Source organism: Lemur catta, chromosome 2, assembly GCF_020740605.2.
Source record: "Lemur catta isolate mLemCat1 chromosome 2, mLemCat1.pri, whole genome shotgun sequence".
NCBI lineage: Eukaryota > Metazoa > Chordata > Mammalia > Primates > Lemuridae > Lemur > Lemur catta.
The window spans coordinates 1,115,720-1,130,263 of NC_059129.1; the positions used below are offsets into that span (position 1 = coordinate 1,115,720).

At 61.8% G+C, this 14,544-nt stretch overlaps 2 protein-coding genes across 3 annotated transcripts in view; both read right to left on the reverse strand.

The window, feature by feature from the left end:
- Positions 1-2,681, reverse strand: part of UNKL (unk like zinc finger) — a 34,193-nt gene extending 31,512 nt beyond the window's left edge. The window contains exons 1-2 of one of the 2 annotated variants that reach the window (XM_045541064.1): positions 2,553-2,681; positions 1,732-1,941 (exon numbers count right to left, since the gene is read on the reverse strand). In XM_045541064.1, coding sequence (XP_045397020.1) covers positions 1,732-1,941; positions 2,553-2,629 — 287 coding nt within the window. In that variant the 5' untranslated portion in view covers positions 2,630-2,681. The remainder of the gene's footprint in view (positions 1-1,731; positions 1,942-2,552) is intronic. The other variant, XM_045541065.1, reaches the window with a different exon arrangement.
- Positions 2,682-5,039: 2,358 nt separating this feature from the next.
- Positions 5,040-6,548, reverse strand: C2H16orf91 (chromosome 2 C16orf91 homolog). Its single transcript, XM_045541069.1, has 2 exons — positions 5,965-6,548; positions 5,040-5,885 (listed from the first exon to the last, which is right to left on the reverse strand). Exons 1-2 carry the CDS (start codon positions 5,994-5,996, stop codon positions 5,513-5,515), a joined length of 405 nt encoding a protein of 134 aa, XP_045397025.1. The 5' UTR covers positions 5,997-6,548; the 3' UTR covers positions 5,040-5,512.
- Between the last annotated feature and the right edge of the window lie 7,996 nt (positions 6,549-14,544).

The window sequence follows — 14,544 nt, forward strand, 5'->3', positions numbered from 1 at the left end:
GGGGCACAGCCTGCCAAGCACTTCCTAAAGGGCGCAGCAAGTCGCATCATGTGCTCCACAGAAGTTACAAACACAATCGTTAATAAGACGCGTGTGATTCTTCCCGCGTGTGTTTGTACACAGGATGCCTCCAAAACAGCAAACACCAAACAGGCATCTCAGTCCCACCAACGTCTGTCAACTACAGGCTGCAAGCCACTCAGACTGCACGCTAATATTTTTGTAATAAATAATTATTACCTAATTACTGCTTGAGCTCAGCTTTAAACACCACCCACAGGCCCGTGCCCACTGCAGTGCTGGCCACCCCAGTAAGATCCGGACAGCACCCTGACACCCCCACCAGGGCACCCCGACTTGGGAACCCAAACAGCTATTACAAGGTGCTCTCTCTATGTGCATTACAGGCGTCACCAATGAATACCACCAGTTAGTCCCCCAAACTCAACTCTGAGCTAGGACAAGCTGGGTTACTGGTCTTCACACGTCCAGGGGTCCCCCGGACCAGGGCCAGGCGGCAGTGGCCCTACTTTCAACTCAAGATCCCTGGTCTGGAGAGATGATGGGTTTGACCGCGGGAAATTGGAGACTGAGCCCAGAGCTCAGCTAGACAAACACCTCTGACTGTCTGCAGAAAGCAGTGGCTCAAAAAGCAATTAAATAACGCGTTCTTACAACTGCACAAAAGCTGAACACCATCCTCACCAAAATGGGCTGACTACACCATTTGAAATTTAGTCATGAAGCTGCCTTAACAACACTGTTTAACTATCTGAAAAACTTTTCAAGGAGTGTGTTAAAGTTGATAACACGGTCACCATAGATCAAAACCTTACTCCCTGGCCTAAGCATTTTTGAAAAATAAAGGAAAACACACTTGGTTGGCATGGGTCTCTGTGTGTGGTGGGGCAAAAGCAGTCTTCCAAAGCAAGGGTCCCCAGAGAATCAGGTCCCTTCAAAAGATCAGGAGACGGAGCCGTCAAGACTGCAACTGCCACCTCATCTCTAGGCAGGAACTGCAATTGTCACCCCACCTCTAGGCAGGAACGCACCACCCTGCGAGCTCCCAAGCAGCCCACGGGTAGAAAGTAAACCCGGATGCCACCTTCCGCTCGCACGTGAATATACAATCTGACTAGTACTCTCTCTATTTTCCCATTGTACATATTTCAAAATAAAGACATCTGTTCCTAACACCATTAGGAAACTTGTTAAAAAAAAAAACAACCAAAACAAAACCTTGATTTCTCAAACTTTAAAAGTGCTACCTAAATGGCAGTCTGCAGATAACTTTCCTATCAATTTTTTAAAACACCAAACATGTAAACATCAAGAAAGGAAATATTCGAAATACATGGTACAGGGTGAACCAATTTTCCAACAAGCTCTGCCTGGAAAGCAACCAACCAGCTCGAAACGGCCCCACACCTGAGAGCCAGGCCTCTAAGGGCCGGTGCTGACGCGGCCAATTCGGAGAACTGCGCCGGACTCAAAAGTGGGAAAGGAAGCCAGCTCGGTTTGACTCACAGAAGGGTTATCCCTGACACACACATACCCTTCCCGAACTGGCCTAAAAGCAGGGCAGCGTCCCCCCACCGCCATCACTTGTCACTGGAAACCGCAGGGCAAATGCGACCGTCTCCAGGTGCCAGGTGTCGCCAAGAACCTGGGGCCGCAGCGCCTGGGCCAGGGCTGGAGGCGCCCGGGGGCCCCGCCCGCCCGGCCACTCACTCGTCGCCGTCGGGGCACACGCCGGTGGCCTCGTCGTACTTGGAGCAGTACACGTCCGGGCTGTAGTTGAAGGTGCCATCGCGCCTGCGGAGGGGTCTGCGGCGACGCTGATTTAGGAAATGCCAATGGAAACAGGTAAATGGCCTGTGCTGGGTGCACTTGTGCTGCAAAAACAGGGCGCACTGCTCTGTCCTAAACTCCTTTAGATACCTAAAAAGACAAACAGCGTTGCGGGTCGCCTCCACCGCCACCGCCGCCGTTGGGCGGCCGGGCTCCGGGGCGGGGGCGGGACCGGCCAGGGCCCGACGCCCCCCACGTGAAGTGCAGATGACCCCGCCGGCTGTCCCCGCAGCCCGCCGGCGCTTCCCCGACCCCGGGCGCGCCCCTGGACCCCAGACGCGCCCCCCGACCCCGGGCGCGGCCCCGACCCCCGGAAGGGTCCCCGACCCGAGGCGTGCCCCTCGACTCGGGCACAGTCCCGACCCCGGGCGCGGCCCCACTCGGATTCCCGACGGGCCGGGCGCCCCCACCCCGGCCGCGCACGGAGCCCCGACCCCAGGCGCGGCACCGCGACCCGGGAGCCCGGCCCCAGCCCGGCGCACGCAGACCTGGGCGCCCGCTCCGACCTCGGGGGCCGCAGCCCGCGTCTCCGCGGCGCCGGGGCCCGGAGCGGGCGGCGGGGGCGGCAGGAGGGGCGGCCCGGGCCCGCCGCGGCGACTCCCCAGGCCCGGGGCCGGGGCGCGGGCGCGCGTGGGGCGGGGGCGCGCGGGGCCGCCCCCCGCCGCCTCGCTGCGCCCCGGAGGCCCCGCGCGGGCACTGACCTGTAGTGGGTCGGCTTCTCGGTCTGCGGGGGGGACCCGCTCAGCGCCGCCGCCGCCGCTTTCGAAACCGACGGCATTTTCAGTCAAAACAATGCAGCGCGCATGCGCCGCCGGCCGCCCCCGCCCCGGCGCTCGCCCGCGCGAGCCCACCGCGCCCCCCGCCCGGCCCGGCCACGCCCCGGCCACGCCCCCGCGCCCACCCCGGGCCGCGCCCCCGCACCCACCCGGCCACGCCCCAGCCACGCCCCGCCCCACCGAGCCACGCCCCGCGCCCACCCCGGGCCGCGCCCTGGTCACGGCCCCGCGCCCACCCGGCCACGCCCTGGTCACGCCCCCACGCCCACCCGGCCACGCCCTGGTCACGCCCGCGCGCCCGCGCGCCCACCGCGCCCACCCCGGCCGCCGAGGCCCCGACCCGGGCGGTGGGGAGGGGGGCGCCCCGCAGGACTCCAACCCTCTGAGTTGGGCTCTAAGGAAGGGGCCGAATCGTCGGAATTCCAGCTCGGGCGACGGGAGAGCTGCGGGCCCGACCTGCGTGAAAATAACGTGTTCCCGCCGTGGCGGCTGGAGCCTCCGACCCCGGCACCGTGGGAGGCCGAGGCGGGAGGATCGCCTGAGGCCAGGAGTCGGAGGCTGCAGTGAGCTATGATGACACCACTGCACTCCAGCCAGGGAGACAGAGCGAGACTCTATCTAAAAACCGCTCCCATTTAGGTTAAAAGCAGGAGAAAACACTTTCATACATTTGCTCCAAGATGTTATCTTCTGAAATACTAACAATACAGTAAAATAACAAAAGTTATCACGCCCTGGCAGGATGATTTCTTCGTATGTTCACATTGTCTAAATGAACTATTACGTCTATAAACATTACATTTAAATCTTGAAAATGATAAAATTAAGAACATATTTTCGCAACATAAGCCAAGCAAGAGGATGAAGTGAGGAGGAACAGGGCCCAAGAATTGTCTGGAGGAGTAAGAAACAGATCTGGGAGATCCTTTATAAACCATTTCCTCCTCCTTCTGCCCAACAATCTAACATCTTACAAATCAAATTGGTGCAACTGCTTGTCCCAGCAGACTTATCACGTCCTCCCTCTCGTGCTTGCTGAGCACTTATCTGGGGTGTCAATGTGTCAGGTACCCTGGGAAAAACAAAAGCCACAGCCCCGTTGGGGAAATAAGACAACTGCACTACAAAGTTGAATACGGAAAGGATTTAGCTAACTGTTCACCTGTCAATCTGCTGTTGTCACCCCTTGAAAACTCCAGGTGTGGGGAAGGTCTGCCCACTGTCCCCAGCTGACCTCCATGGTCCTTTTGCTCATGACAAAGCTTATCCACATCACAGGTGTGAAGTCACCAAGTGGAACAGCCCTTACTCATAGCTGCCCTGGAGGCAGCTTCATCAAACACGATGCTACTATCCCACTTTTTTTTTTTTAAAGCTGCTATCATGTTTTCAGGTTTACTATCCCATTGCTGCCTTGGAAAAGGCTGTATTTATATATGCATGACAATAACCTGGAAAGGCAAATAAGTGTTCACAGTGGTTACCTCTAGGTGGTGGGATTATCAGTGTTTCTGATTCTTTTCCTTTTGCTTATTTCAGGGTCTAACTTTTCCAGGAAAAAAAAACACATATATATTGCTTTTGTCATATAAAAGTTACTTTTTATTAACACAAAAGTTCTTAATAATTCTGACTTTTTCTCCCCCTACAAGTGAAGTACAAGTAAGCTTTCGGGTTTGAATGACTTCTGCTCAAACCAAATGATTCACAACCACACCAAGCCAAAAAAACAACATCTGAGTTGTTCTTTGCCCCCACTTGGGATGGTGTAACGTGAGCTAAGATTAGGTCAATTATTCCAACCCTCGGTCTCACAGTCTTTAAAAAAAGACTGTATCCACCCCACTTCTCTCACAAGCATGAGTTATCAGGATGCCAGACACCTGGAGCACTTCTGCATGGAGACCTCATGAGAAGTCAGTATACTGCCATTCTGCCACAGTGGTCAAAAACCTGTACTTCAAACATCCAAGTCAGAAAAACTCCCAATTAACTTCAGCACCACAAACATGCTAAAGCAAAACCTTCCACCAGAAGCTTAAATAAATAAAAGTTTTCTTTTATGTATCTTTTATCTAATTCAGAATAAAGCAGGTTTTTCCTAAATAATACTTAGAAAAAATATCTAGGTTACCCAAAATGGGGCCCATAATTTGTGAAAAAAATATTTATCAGTTGTAGTCTACTCAGAAAATTGTTGCCTAGCTAAATAAAAATAAAATTTTGCAGAGAGCTGAGAAAGTTCTTTATTCCTGGTACCATTTAACAATGTATTCCACAAGTTGCATTTAGGTTAGATTCTCAGTTCCCACTCTGGAAAAAAAGGGAAAACAAATAAATTGGAAAAGGTGGCTGTTGGCTTACTAAAATACCTGTTTTCTTAACTAGATGCAGAAAAGGGAATCATCTTAATTCTATATCATAAAATCAAAATTTATTTTCAATTTGTTAATGTGTAAAACATCAATAGATACTATTTACACACACCACAGTACATTATAAAATAAAGGTTAACACTTCTGCCAGTTATTCTGTCTCACAAAGCAAATGACAAGTGTCACCAGGAGTGCTCTGGAAACGTGATTATGCGGTACAAAGACATCACAAACCCAACAGCACACGGTGCAAGTAAAACCTTTCCTACGGCTCGGAAAAGTCCTGTGGATGGAACCACAAGACGTCAAGCGTCAGGCAAGGAGCAGGTTCCGATCTGGCGACATCCTGCTCGGCCTCCATGGGGATCAACGCGGCCAAGTGCGCCTTCCAAGTCGTTCAGCGCTGAAGACGCACGCATTACCGGGGCAGAAACGGTCACGGTCAAACGCGACGTCGAATCCGAAGGGCGGCTGCCGGTTCCCTTCCTGCTGGCCCCAGCGGGCACCGCGTTAAGCCCTCGCCCCGTAGGCAGCCTGAGTTCCAGGCTCCTCAGGAGGATCCCCGGGCTCCGGCACCTCTTCTCCCAACACTTGTCTCAACCACTGGTCCGCGTCGCTCTCCGGCCTCAGGTAGAACCAGATGACCAGAACCATGAGGGAGAGGCTGAAGGGCAGCACTTTCCACCAGGGCCGCTGATGTCCCTTCCCCAGGGACTGCTCCACACTCCAGCGTAACGGGATGCCTTTGCTGGAGGAAAACTGAACGGGGCGGTCAGGGTCGTCCTCCTCCCCCTCGGCCGCGGGTTGGACTCGGGCCCGGCCCCCGGGCGGCGGATGCAGGCTTCGGGAAGCCCAGCCCACGAGCCTCAGCCCCCGGACGGTCCTGGAAGAGAAAAAGCACTGAGCGCTCCGCCCTCCCGCCGGCAACCGCCCTCGCCCCGCCGAGACCTCTCGGGGCTCACCCGGCCGCCGGCGCACACAGGACACGGTTCATTGCGGCTTCGGCTCCGCGGCGCGCCGCACTCGCGTCACTTCCGTCGCACGAAACCGGAATCCGGACGTCATGGCAGGCCTCCGCTCACGACACCAGAACGTGTGCCCAGTCGCGCACCGGAAGTGACGCGTTTCTCCACCGGGCTTTTCCGTCGTAGGCCCCGCCCCGGGCGGGCGCGAGGGCATGCCGGGAGATGTAGTTCTCCGTCCCGTCCGCCGAGGAGCGTGTCCGCCCGGTCTTTGGCGGCGGGGGGTGGCGGGCGTCGTCCTGCCAGAGGGAGGCCCCGGGCCCGCGCTAAGGGCGTCCTGGGTGGGCCAGGCCCGGCAGGACATCGGCGCCCTGGGCCCTGCCGCTCCTGCCCGGGCCTGGCCGCCGCCGGGTCTGTTGTGGTTCGTTGCCGGGACTTTCGGCCCGAGAAGACCTTGTGTCCGGGCTCGCTGGGGGCTGTGCCCTCGCCAGCCGCGCGCCCTCCTCCCCGGCCGGTCGGCGCCGCGCGGGGACGGCGGGGACAGCAGGGACAGCGGGGACTGCGGGGACTGCGGGCAGGATGGCGGGGACGGCGGGGACAGCAGGGACAGCGGGGACAGCGGGGACTGCGGGCAGGATGGCGGGGACGGCGGGGACAGCAGGGACAGCGGGGACTGCGGGCAGGATGGCGGGGACGGCGGGGACAGCAGGGACAGCGGGCAGCCCCGACCCGACGCGCGGGCCTGCGGCCGTCCCTGCTCACACCCAAGCTGCGGCGCCTCGGGGGACCTTCACGACCACCCCCGGGGGCCCAGGGCGCGCTGCTCTGCCGGGTCCCCCACTTGGCCTCGCTGGGAAGCTGCTGCAGCCGTTCGTCCTCAGGGCACGGGGCTGCCCCGGCTCTGGCTGCAGACCACGCAGGGGCACCTACCGGACGTCGCGACGCTCCGTGGGGAGGTGGTTTGTGGAAATCACAAGCGCGTCTGAACTAGGACCTGTGATTTAGGGACGTCCCATCTTCAGAACCAGCCATACTAGTATTATCTTCTGTGCGCTTTGTGCGGAATAAAAGCTATAGTGCGTCATGGAAAATATAAACCAGATACAACTGATTTACCGCAGGGCAGGCTACTGTGTTGAATTAATAATCTATTTTGTTCTTGAAGCTGTGGCTCAACACAAAAAAGTAACTGACCCCCCTTCCCTGGGTTATGGGGCAAACAGTTTGAAATCCCAGAAACTTGGAGGTCCTTTCTCCCCAAGCAGAGTTCAGATGCTTTTGTTTTCCTCCAAAACTGTGTTTTGTGCCAAAAAGAGTCGGGGGGTGGGGTGCCTAAGGGCCCAGGTCTAGACAGGGAGGTGATGCAGGCCTTTCTGCTAACAGCGGGCCCTGCCTCACTCCCACGGGGCAGCCGGCACTCTCCCAGCTGGGCGGGGCCCGGGGAAGACGCTGTGCCCTCGCCAGGCCACAGACAAGGACCCGCTCACCCGACGGCTCTGCCCGGAGCACCCTGACCCGACGGCACCACCCTGAAGCCAGGAGGCTCACCAACAGCTTGCTGCCCCTTCTTCTTGTGGGGAAGGCAGGGGGCCCCTGCAGCAAGACGGAACTTAAATTTCTCCCCTTGGAAGCTGTCCTTTATAAAATCAATAAAGGGCCACAAAGTGGAAACTGAGGCAGGGGAAATTTACACATAACCAGCCACTGTCGCCCAGCTGGCTTTCCTGTGACTGCTCTGGACTCAGGAGTCCCACAGCTGAGGGGCATGAAGGTTCCTCGCTTTCTTCGTTGCTCCCACGGATAGCGTGAGCCTTGTGAAACCTGAGGCAGGTTTCTGAGGAAGCTTCCAGGCTCTGAATTCTGGTGGGACGGCCGACCCACCCAGACAGCGGCCCGTACTGAGAAACGGACTCAGCTGGTCTTGCGACCCCCACCCCAGAGCCGACAACACAAGGAGGCAATTCCCAAGCCCTGTGGCTCCGCCCGGAGCCCAGCCAGCCAGCAGAGCCACTGCCTGCCCCGTGCCCGCCAAACTGCCTTGACAAACCCTTTCTCCCAGATTCTCAGGAGATGGATTTGAGGACTCTGTCCCTTCCTTACATGGCACCTGCGACAAGAAACTGCCTCTGCCGTGACCCTGCTGTCTCTGCGCATTGGCTTCCTCCGGAGCGGCGGGCGGGGGACCTCCCAGGGCTGTAACACACTCTGGGAAGTAAAGGCCTTGAAGTAAATTAATTTTGATTTAATAAAACACGTCCTTTCCTATGCCCAGAATCTCAGGGAGGAATTCACACCTTTCCAATTGCAGGGTTAGGTGGAAACCTGAAAACCGTAGCTTTTGGCCTCCCTGCTTGGTGGTGGGAGGAGCTTGTGCCCGCAGGATGGGCCTGGCCAGCCCCGATTCTGTGATTCTGCCACAGTTTTGGTCCACGGCTGCCATCTGGGGGGTGGCTGGGACCTTGGCGTGTGTACCGCATCGTATGTGGCCAGTGGTCCTGGACAGCCCCTTCCCCTGAGCCAGAATCTGCCCTAGGGACACCCCAGAGGAGCCCCTTGTGACCCCTAGCGTGCCCACCGTCTGAGGTTGGCACCTCTGCCTGTGGAACCTCCCTGTCCTGCGCCTGCGTCCTGGGAAGGCGGCGGGAGAGGCGCCAGACGTGGGACGGGTTCCCTGCCCCGGGAGCCCTCACAGTGGGGCACACGAGGGGGGGTTCTGAGCCCAGGACACCTGGGAGTCCTCCCACCCCAGAGGCCCCACCCAGGGCTGTGCTCAGAGCTGCTGTGTCAACAGAGGCACCTGTGTGCCCAGGCCCTCCTCACGGGGCCCCGCCCCACTGGTTCCACCCCAGAACTGCCCCTGTGTATGGGGGGACGGGCCACAATCACCCTGGTGTGCGGCCCACGGGCTTCCTGGAGGAGGTGTCCATCAGAGGGCTCCAAGGTTATGGATGGAGCCGTGGGAGGGGCAGCTGGCCAAGGCTGGGGCAGCTGCCTGGGGAGGGTGCTTCAGGGCACAACAGCAGTGTGTGGGCTGAGGCTTCACCCTGGGGTGGGCCAGCCTCGCAGGGGCCACTACCCATCTCCGTCCCGGTGACTGTCCTGGACTGGGGACAGAAATGAGACACCTGCAACAGATAACTTAAGTCCTCGAGCCTCAGCAGCCACAGCTGTAAAATGGGTGCCCCACACCCACTCCGGCCACCGTGAGCACTGGAAGATGCTGTGCTGGGTTGGACGGTGCCCCCCAAATCTATGTCCCTATCTGGAAATAGGGACGTGGTTAGTCAGGATGAGGTCATGCTGGGTTAGGGTGGCCCCGAGTGTAATGACCAGTGTCATTGTAAGACCGGGAGAGGACACAGAGACATGGGGGGAGGCCCTGGGACGACAGAGGCAGAGATCGGGGCGATGCTGCCGGCCACACGCGAAGACGGGCACGGGGCCTGGGACAGATTTGCCCCAGAGCCGTCGGAGACACGGCCCCGGCACCTTGGTCTGGACTTCTGGCTCCGGAGCGTGAGACAATGAATGTCTGTTGTTCTAAGTCACCCAGTTTGTGGTGGTTTGTCACAGGCAGGGATCGGAGAACCCCTGCTTCCTGGCAGTGTCCAACCCAGGGCAAAGTCCTGCGTCTCTGAGTCCCCAGTTGTGCATCCTGCTCCCTGTGGCCTTTGGCTGGGGGGCGCGGACGTCCCCAAACGCCGTGTTTATCTGACCCTCCGATGCTGTGGAGCCCCGAGTGGGAAAAGCCACCAATGTTCCGGGGGCACCTGCGTCTCGGGGCCTCCCTGCCCGGCCGGCCCTGTCTTGTCCCTGGTCCCCCCCCCACCCCAGGACATAAACCAACACCTCTGCGTTGTTATCTCAAAGCACACAGAGAAATTTCACGGGAGGCCTAATGTCCCACTAATGAGGCTGTGGCCCCGTGTGCTTCATGGCGGGTAATTTATTGCTGCGCCTCTCGAGAGCTGACATATTGGAGCTATTGATTTTCCCGGGTGCGTGGGGCCAGGCAGGGCGTGGGGACAGGCAGGGCTGCCCGGCAGAGCCTGACGACAGGGGAGGGCTGATGGGGGTGGGAGGGCTGGCTGGGGACACCCAATGCCGGGCTGGAAAGTGTCTCTCGGGGTCAGCGGCAGCGTCCCCTCCCTGGACTCCTGGCCTCGGGCCCCCGGCCCAGTGTCCAGTGTCAGCCCAACGCCGCGCTGCCCAAGGGCCTCTTCCCAAACTCCTGTCCACGCCACTGTCCCCACTCCAGGATCTTCCATCCCAGCCTGGGGTTTTCTCCTTGGTCTCTGGTCAGGCAGAGGGAAGCGTCAGGATGACCCCAGAACAGGCCGTCACGGGTGGGCACCCGCGCAGGGGGGCATTTGTGGGACCCGAGGCCCCGTCATGGCCCCGCTGACGGAGGGGAGAGCTGCGTCTGCGGGGTGAGCCCAGGGCCCCGGGGAGGGAGCCTGGGGAGGGCTGGGGTGACCTCGCGCCCCGATCACAGGAGGCCGATCACCCCACACCAGGGCTGTCTCTCCAGCGACAGAGGAGCAGCCGGGGCCCCGGCTCTGGTGCCCGTGGCTGGGGGGCCCTGCCGCCCAGCCCACCTTCAGGGTCTCGGTTGCACTGAGACCAAAAGCCACAGCTGATGGCGTAAAGCGTCACACGCTGATCCGACAGCCCCGGAGCTGAGAGGCCGAGTGGCTTCACCGGCCTGAGACGGGGGTCCGGGGGCCGCCCGGGGGCTGTGGGGAAAGTCCGCGGCCTCCAGGGCGGCAGCGCGGTGGGGCCCAGTCCCGGCCTCCGGCCCTCCTGCCCCCTCCCACAAGGACCCCTGCGATGACATTGGCCCACCTGGACGGCCCAGGGTAGCCTCCCCGCTCAAGGTCGCCCCTTCGATCACACCTGCAGAGTCGCTTTGCCCCTGAGGCTCCTGGGAACACGGTGTGGCCGTCACTCAGCAGATCGCGGGAGCCTCCCAGCTCCACAGGGGCCGGCGTCTTTTCCAGACTGTTCCCTGCACTGGACACCCCACAACCCCCTCCTTCGAGCAGCCCCCCCTCTGGTCACACTGGGGCCAAGTGGTGTCTTATGCCCCCACCCCCACGCCAGGCCTCGCTGGTGCACACGAGCCGGCAGTGAGCGGACGCGCCTGTGCCCACGGCCTCCGCGTGGCACCTCCTGCTCCTGTGCTGAGCAGGGCGGCACTTGGTGTCCAGACGCCCTCCTGGGTTTCTGTCCCGGGTCCCGCAGGGCCCCTGCTTCCCGCCCGGCCAGGCCCTGCTCCCGCCCTGCAGGTCTGTCCCTTCCGCATCGAGTGGCAGAGGGGGCTGCGGCCACAGTCCCCCTCCCAGGTCTGGCCCTGGGTCCCGGCAGGGCAGGGTGGGCAGGCGGGCAGAGGGGGCCGGCCGAGGCTGGTGCAGCCCCCCACAGCCAGGGCCCAGGCAAGTGTCTCTGCACCCTGGAGTCTCAGGGCAGACCCTGGTCGAGCCTGAGGTCAGTCTTTAGGGACAGATGTCCCCACCTGACCGGGCTCTTAGCAGGGAGCATGGCCAGATGCACCTCACCGGGACGTGGGCTCGGCTTCCTGCCCGAGGGGCATAACAGGTGGCCATGATGGGCTGTGCCAATGCCATCTCTGTCCCACTCCCTGCAGGTGACCCTGCCCCTGGCCAGGGGACACCGGTGTCATTCCAGAACCACTCCTGGAGGTCACCATCCCGACCTTGGGAGGGTCTCGCTCTGGGGGTCGAGCTTTGCATTTCCCTGTCACTCGCAAAGCCGGTGGCCCCCTTAGTACTAAGTGGCTGCACTGGCCCCGGGCCCCCGAGATCTGTCCTCCAGGTGCCCAAGAGCTGATGGCAGCCTCGGGGGCAGGACCGCCAGGGTCACGGATGCAGGCGGGGCTGGGTTTGTGTCCAGATCCCACACCTGGTGGCTGTCACTGGGTGCGAGGGGGCTGCACCAGGGAGGGGCCCCCGGCAGGTGACGATCCAGGAGCTGGGACCTGGGACAGTGAGTATCTACATGTCTTGGAGTTCTCCCAGCCGGTGCCACGAGGGCTGCAGGAGCGGGGCCAGCTCTGGTGAGCACTGAGGCAGGGCCACAGCCACGTCCGCGGGGCACCCACGCAGGGCTCAGTGTCCCCCAAAGGCACGTCTGCCTGGCAGCTCGGGATGTGACCTTGTTTGGAAACAGGGTCACGGCAGACGTAACTAGTTAAGCTGAGGTCCGACTGGCCGAGGGTGGGCCCCGGATCCAAGGACAGGTGTCCTTATAGGAAGGGCAGGGGACGTGCACAGGGACATGGGTAAACCGAGGCAGGCACCAGAGTGCTCACCTGAGAGGCTCACCAAGGACTGGAGCCTCTGGAAGGAACCAGTGCTGGTGACGCCTTGGTTGGGACCTCAGGCTGGAGGACCGTGTGTGAGTCAGTCCCTGTCCTTAGCCGCCGTGTGCAGTAACTGAGTGCGGCAGACTGGCTGGGCCGGCCCGGAGGAGTCAGGGAGTTGCCAGGGATGGCAGAGGCCCTCTGGGCGCTTCTGGGGGACGAGCCAGGCAGGTTTCAGGGGGCAGCAGGAGGGGAGGGTGCGGGGGGGGCGGGGGGGACTGCAGCCAGAGGAAGGAAGGGAGGTGCCGTCTGGGCCAGGCCTGGATGCAGCAGAGGCCGGGGAGGTGGCAGCCCTGCGGGCACCACAGCCACTTCTGGGTCGGCTGAAATGGGTCACAGCGGCCCAGGAGGACCGTGTGACTTGAGGGGGCTGGGCAGGGGCTCAGGGGGCCTCCCTGCACACGCCCACCCTGGGCCCTGGAGGCTAGCACGGGGCTCCTCTCCCTCCCTCTGCATCCAGCCGGGAGCGCCGTCGCCAATTGCTGCAGAGCAGGATGTCCTCTAGAGAGGCTACTCCAGAACTCAAAATAGCATGAAATTTAATTTTCCGCCTATTTGACAAGGCTTGGTCCAGGCCCCATCAGCGGCAGAGATAAGGGTCCCGGGGCCCAAGGTGCAGCCAGCTGGGCGGGCGGCAAACACTCCACGGTCCCCGGGCAGGCCGCTGCAGGTGAGGCCGGTCTGCGGGCGCCCCCCTCCCCCGGGGCCCTGGTTGCCGGGCGCTAAAGCAAACGGGCTCTATTTGCCCAGTCTGCGATGACAATGCCGTCACCAAATATTTGCCAGCCCCGGCGGCTGCAGTGCTGGACTATAAATGCTGGCGCCCAGGTGGAGGTGGGCCTGCCCGGCGAGAGCTGCAGGCCTTGGCCAGGTAGGAGCCGGGCCCGGGGGTGGGCAGGGGCTGCGGGGCCTGTGAGCCCTTCCGCCCTGGTGCCCTGCAGGGACTGGCCTTGGGAGAGTCCCCGGGCAGGGCAGGGCAGGGCGGGGGCAGCAGTGGGGGGAGGCCAGGCTCTCCAGTGCCAAAGCCCCCCACGCCGCCCTGGGCGGGGCCCGCAGTGTGGGTGCGATCAGGACCCCAGCACGGCCAGGCTGGTGGCAGGAGGGAGCCCCCGGCAGCTCATCCCCCTGCAGCGGGACGGAGGGGTGGGCGCCCAGGTCGGCTGACCCCGAGGAATGTGCCCCCCACTCTCCGCCTCCCCTCAGCCTCCTTCCCTTTTTTCCCCTCTCCTGCTGGGGTCCCCTGGGAAAGGCTCAGACTTCCTGGCCCCGGGGCACCCACCTGCCCCCACGTTGGGTAGCAGCCAGGTGGCACTTGTCCATGGTGGGGCTTGGGGTTCAGAACCAGCCCCTGCTTGGCCACTGCTCCAGGTGAGAGCCACTCCTGCCCCCACAGGTCACCTCCCCGGACTCCCACCCCCGCCACACTACGGCCCAGCCCCAGGCGCCTCCCTGGGGTGTCCTGGACAGTCACGGTGGCCCCTGTGGCCCCTCCAGGGATGCGCTGACTTGGCCACCCCACCGTTAGCGGGAGGTGTTCAGGTTGGGGCCGCTTCCTGCCGCGGGCAGCAGGTTAAGGCCTGGCGCTGTGACCGCAGGCGGGACTCGCTGGGACGGCCCAGCTCAGCCTCAGCCGGGGCAGGCAGGACCGTCACAGCCCCCCAGGCACCCCGGTGGCCCCAGCGAGGCAGACTCATCCCTTGGTCTAGAGCCATAAAGCCCTCCGGTTCTGCCCTCCGCAGCCCCAGCCTGGGCAGGTGCCCTTCGCTGCTCCTCTGCTCTGGGGCAGCTGCAGGCCCTGGGGCTCCTAGCGGCACCATCCCACCTCCCACTCCCTCCCTGCACCCGGCCGCCCCCATGAGACAGGACCCACTGCTCCCGGCCAGTGCCCGGCTACCACCCTGGGGCCCCAGGCCCCCGGCCTGCACTCCTGCAGGCCTCCCCTCGGCAGCCACCCGCCTCGTGCCCCGGTGCCCGCCTGTCTCTCCTCACACCTCAGCCCTGCGGAGCTCAGCGCCCTCACCCAGCACGGCCTGCAGTGGCCCATCCCCCAGGGAGGGCGGGGGCCCCAGGGGAGGCCACACAGGTGTGGGGTCCGCGTGCATGGCCAGCTGGACAGACAGCCTGCCCACCCCTGGCTCCCCCCCCCCCAGACAGCACCTGCCGCCTCACAGGCCTCAGAAGCAGGGGACAGCGAGGAG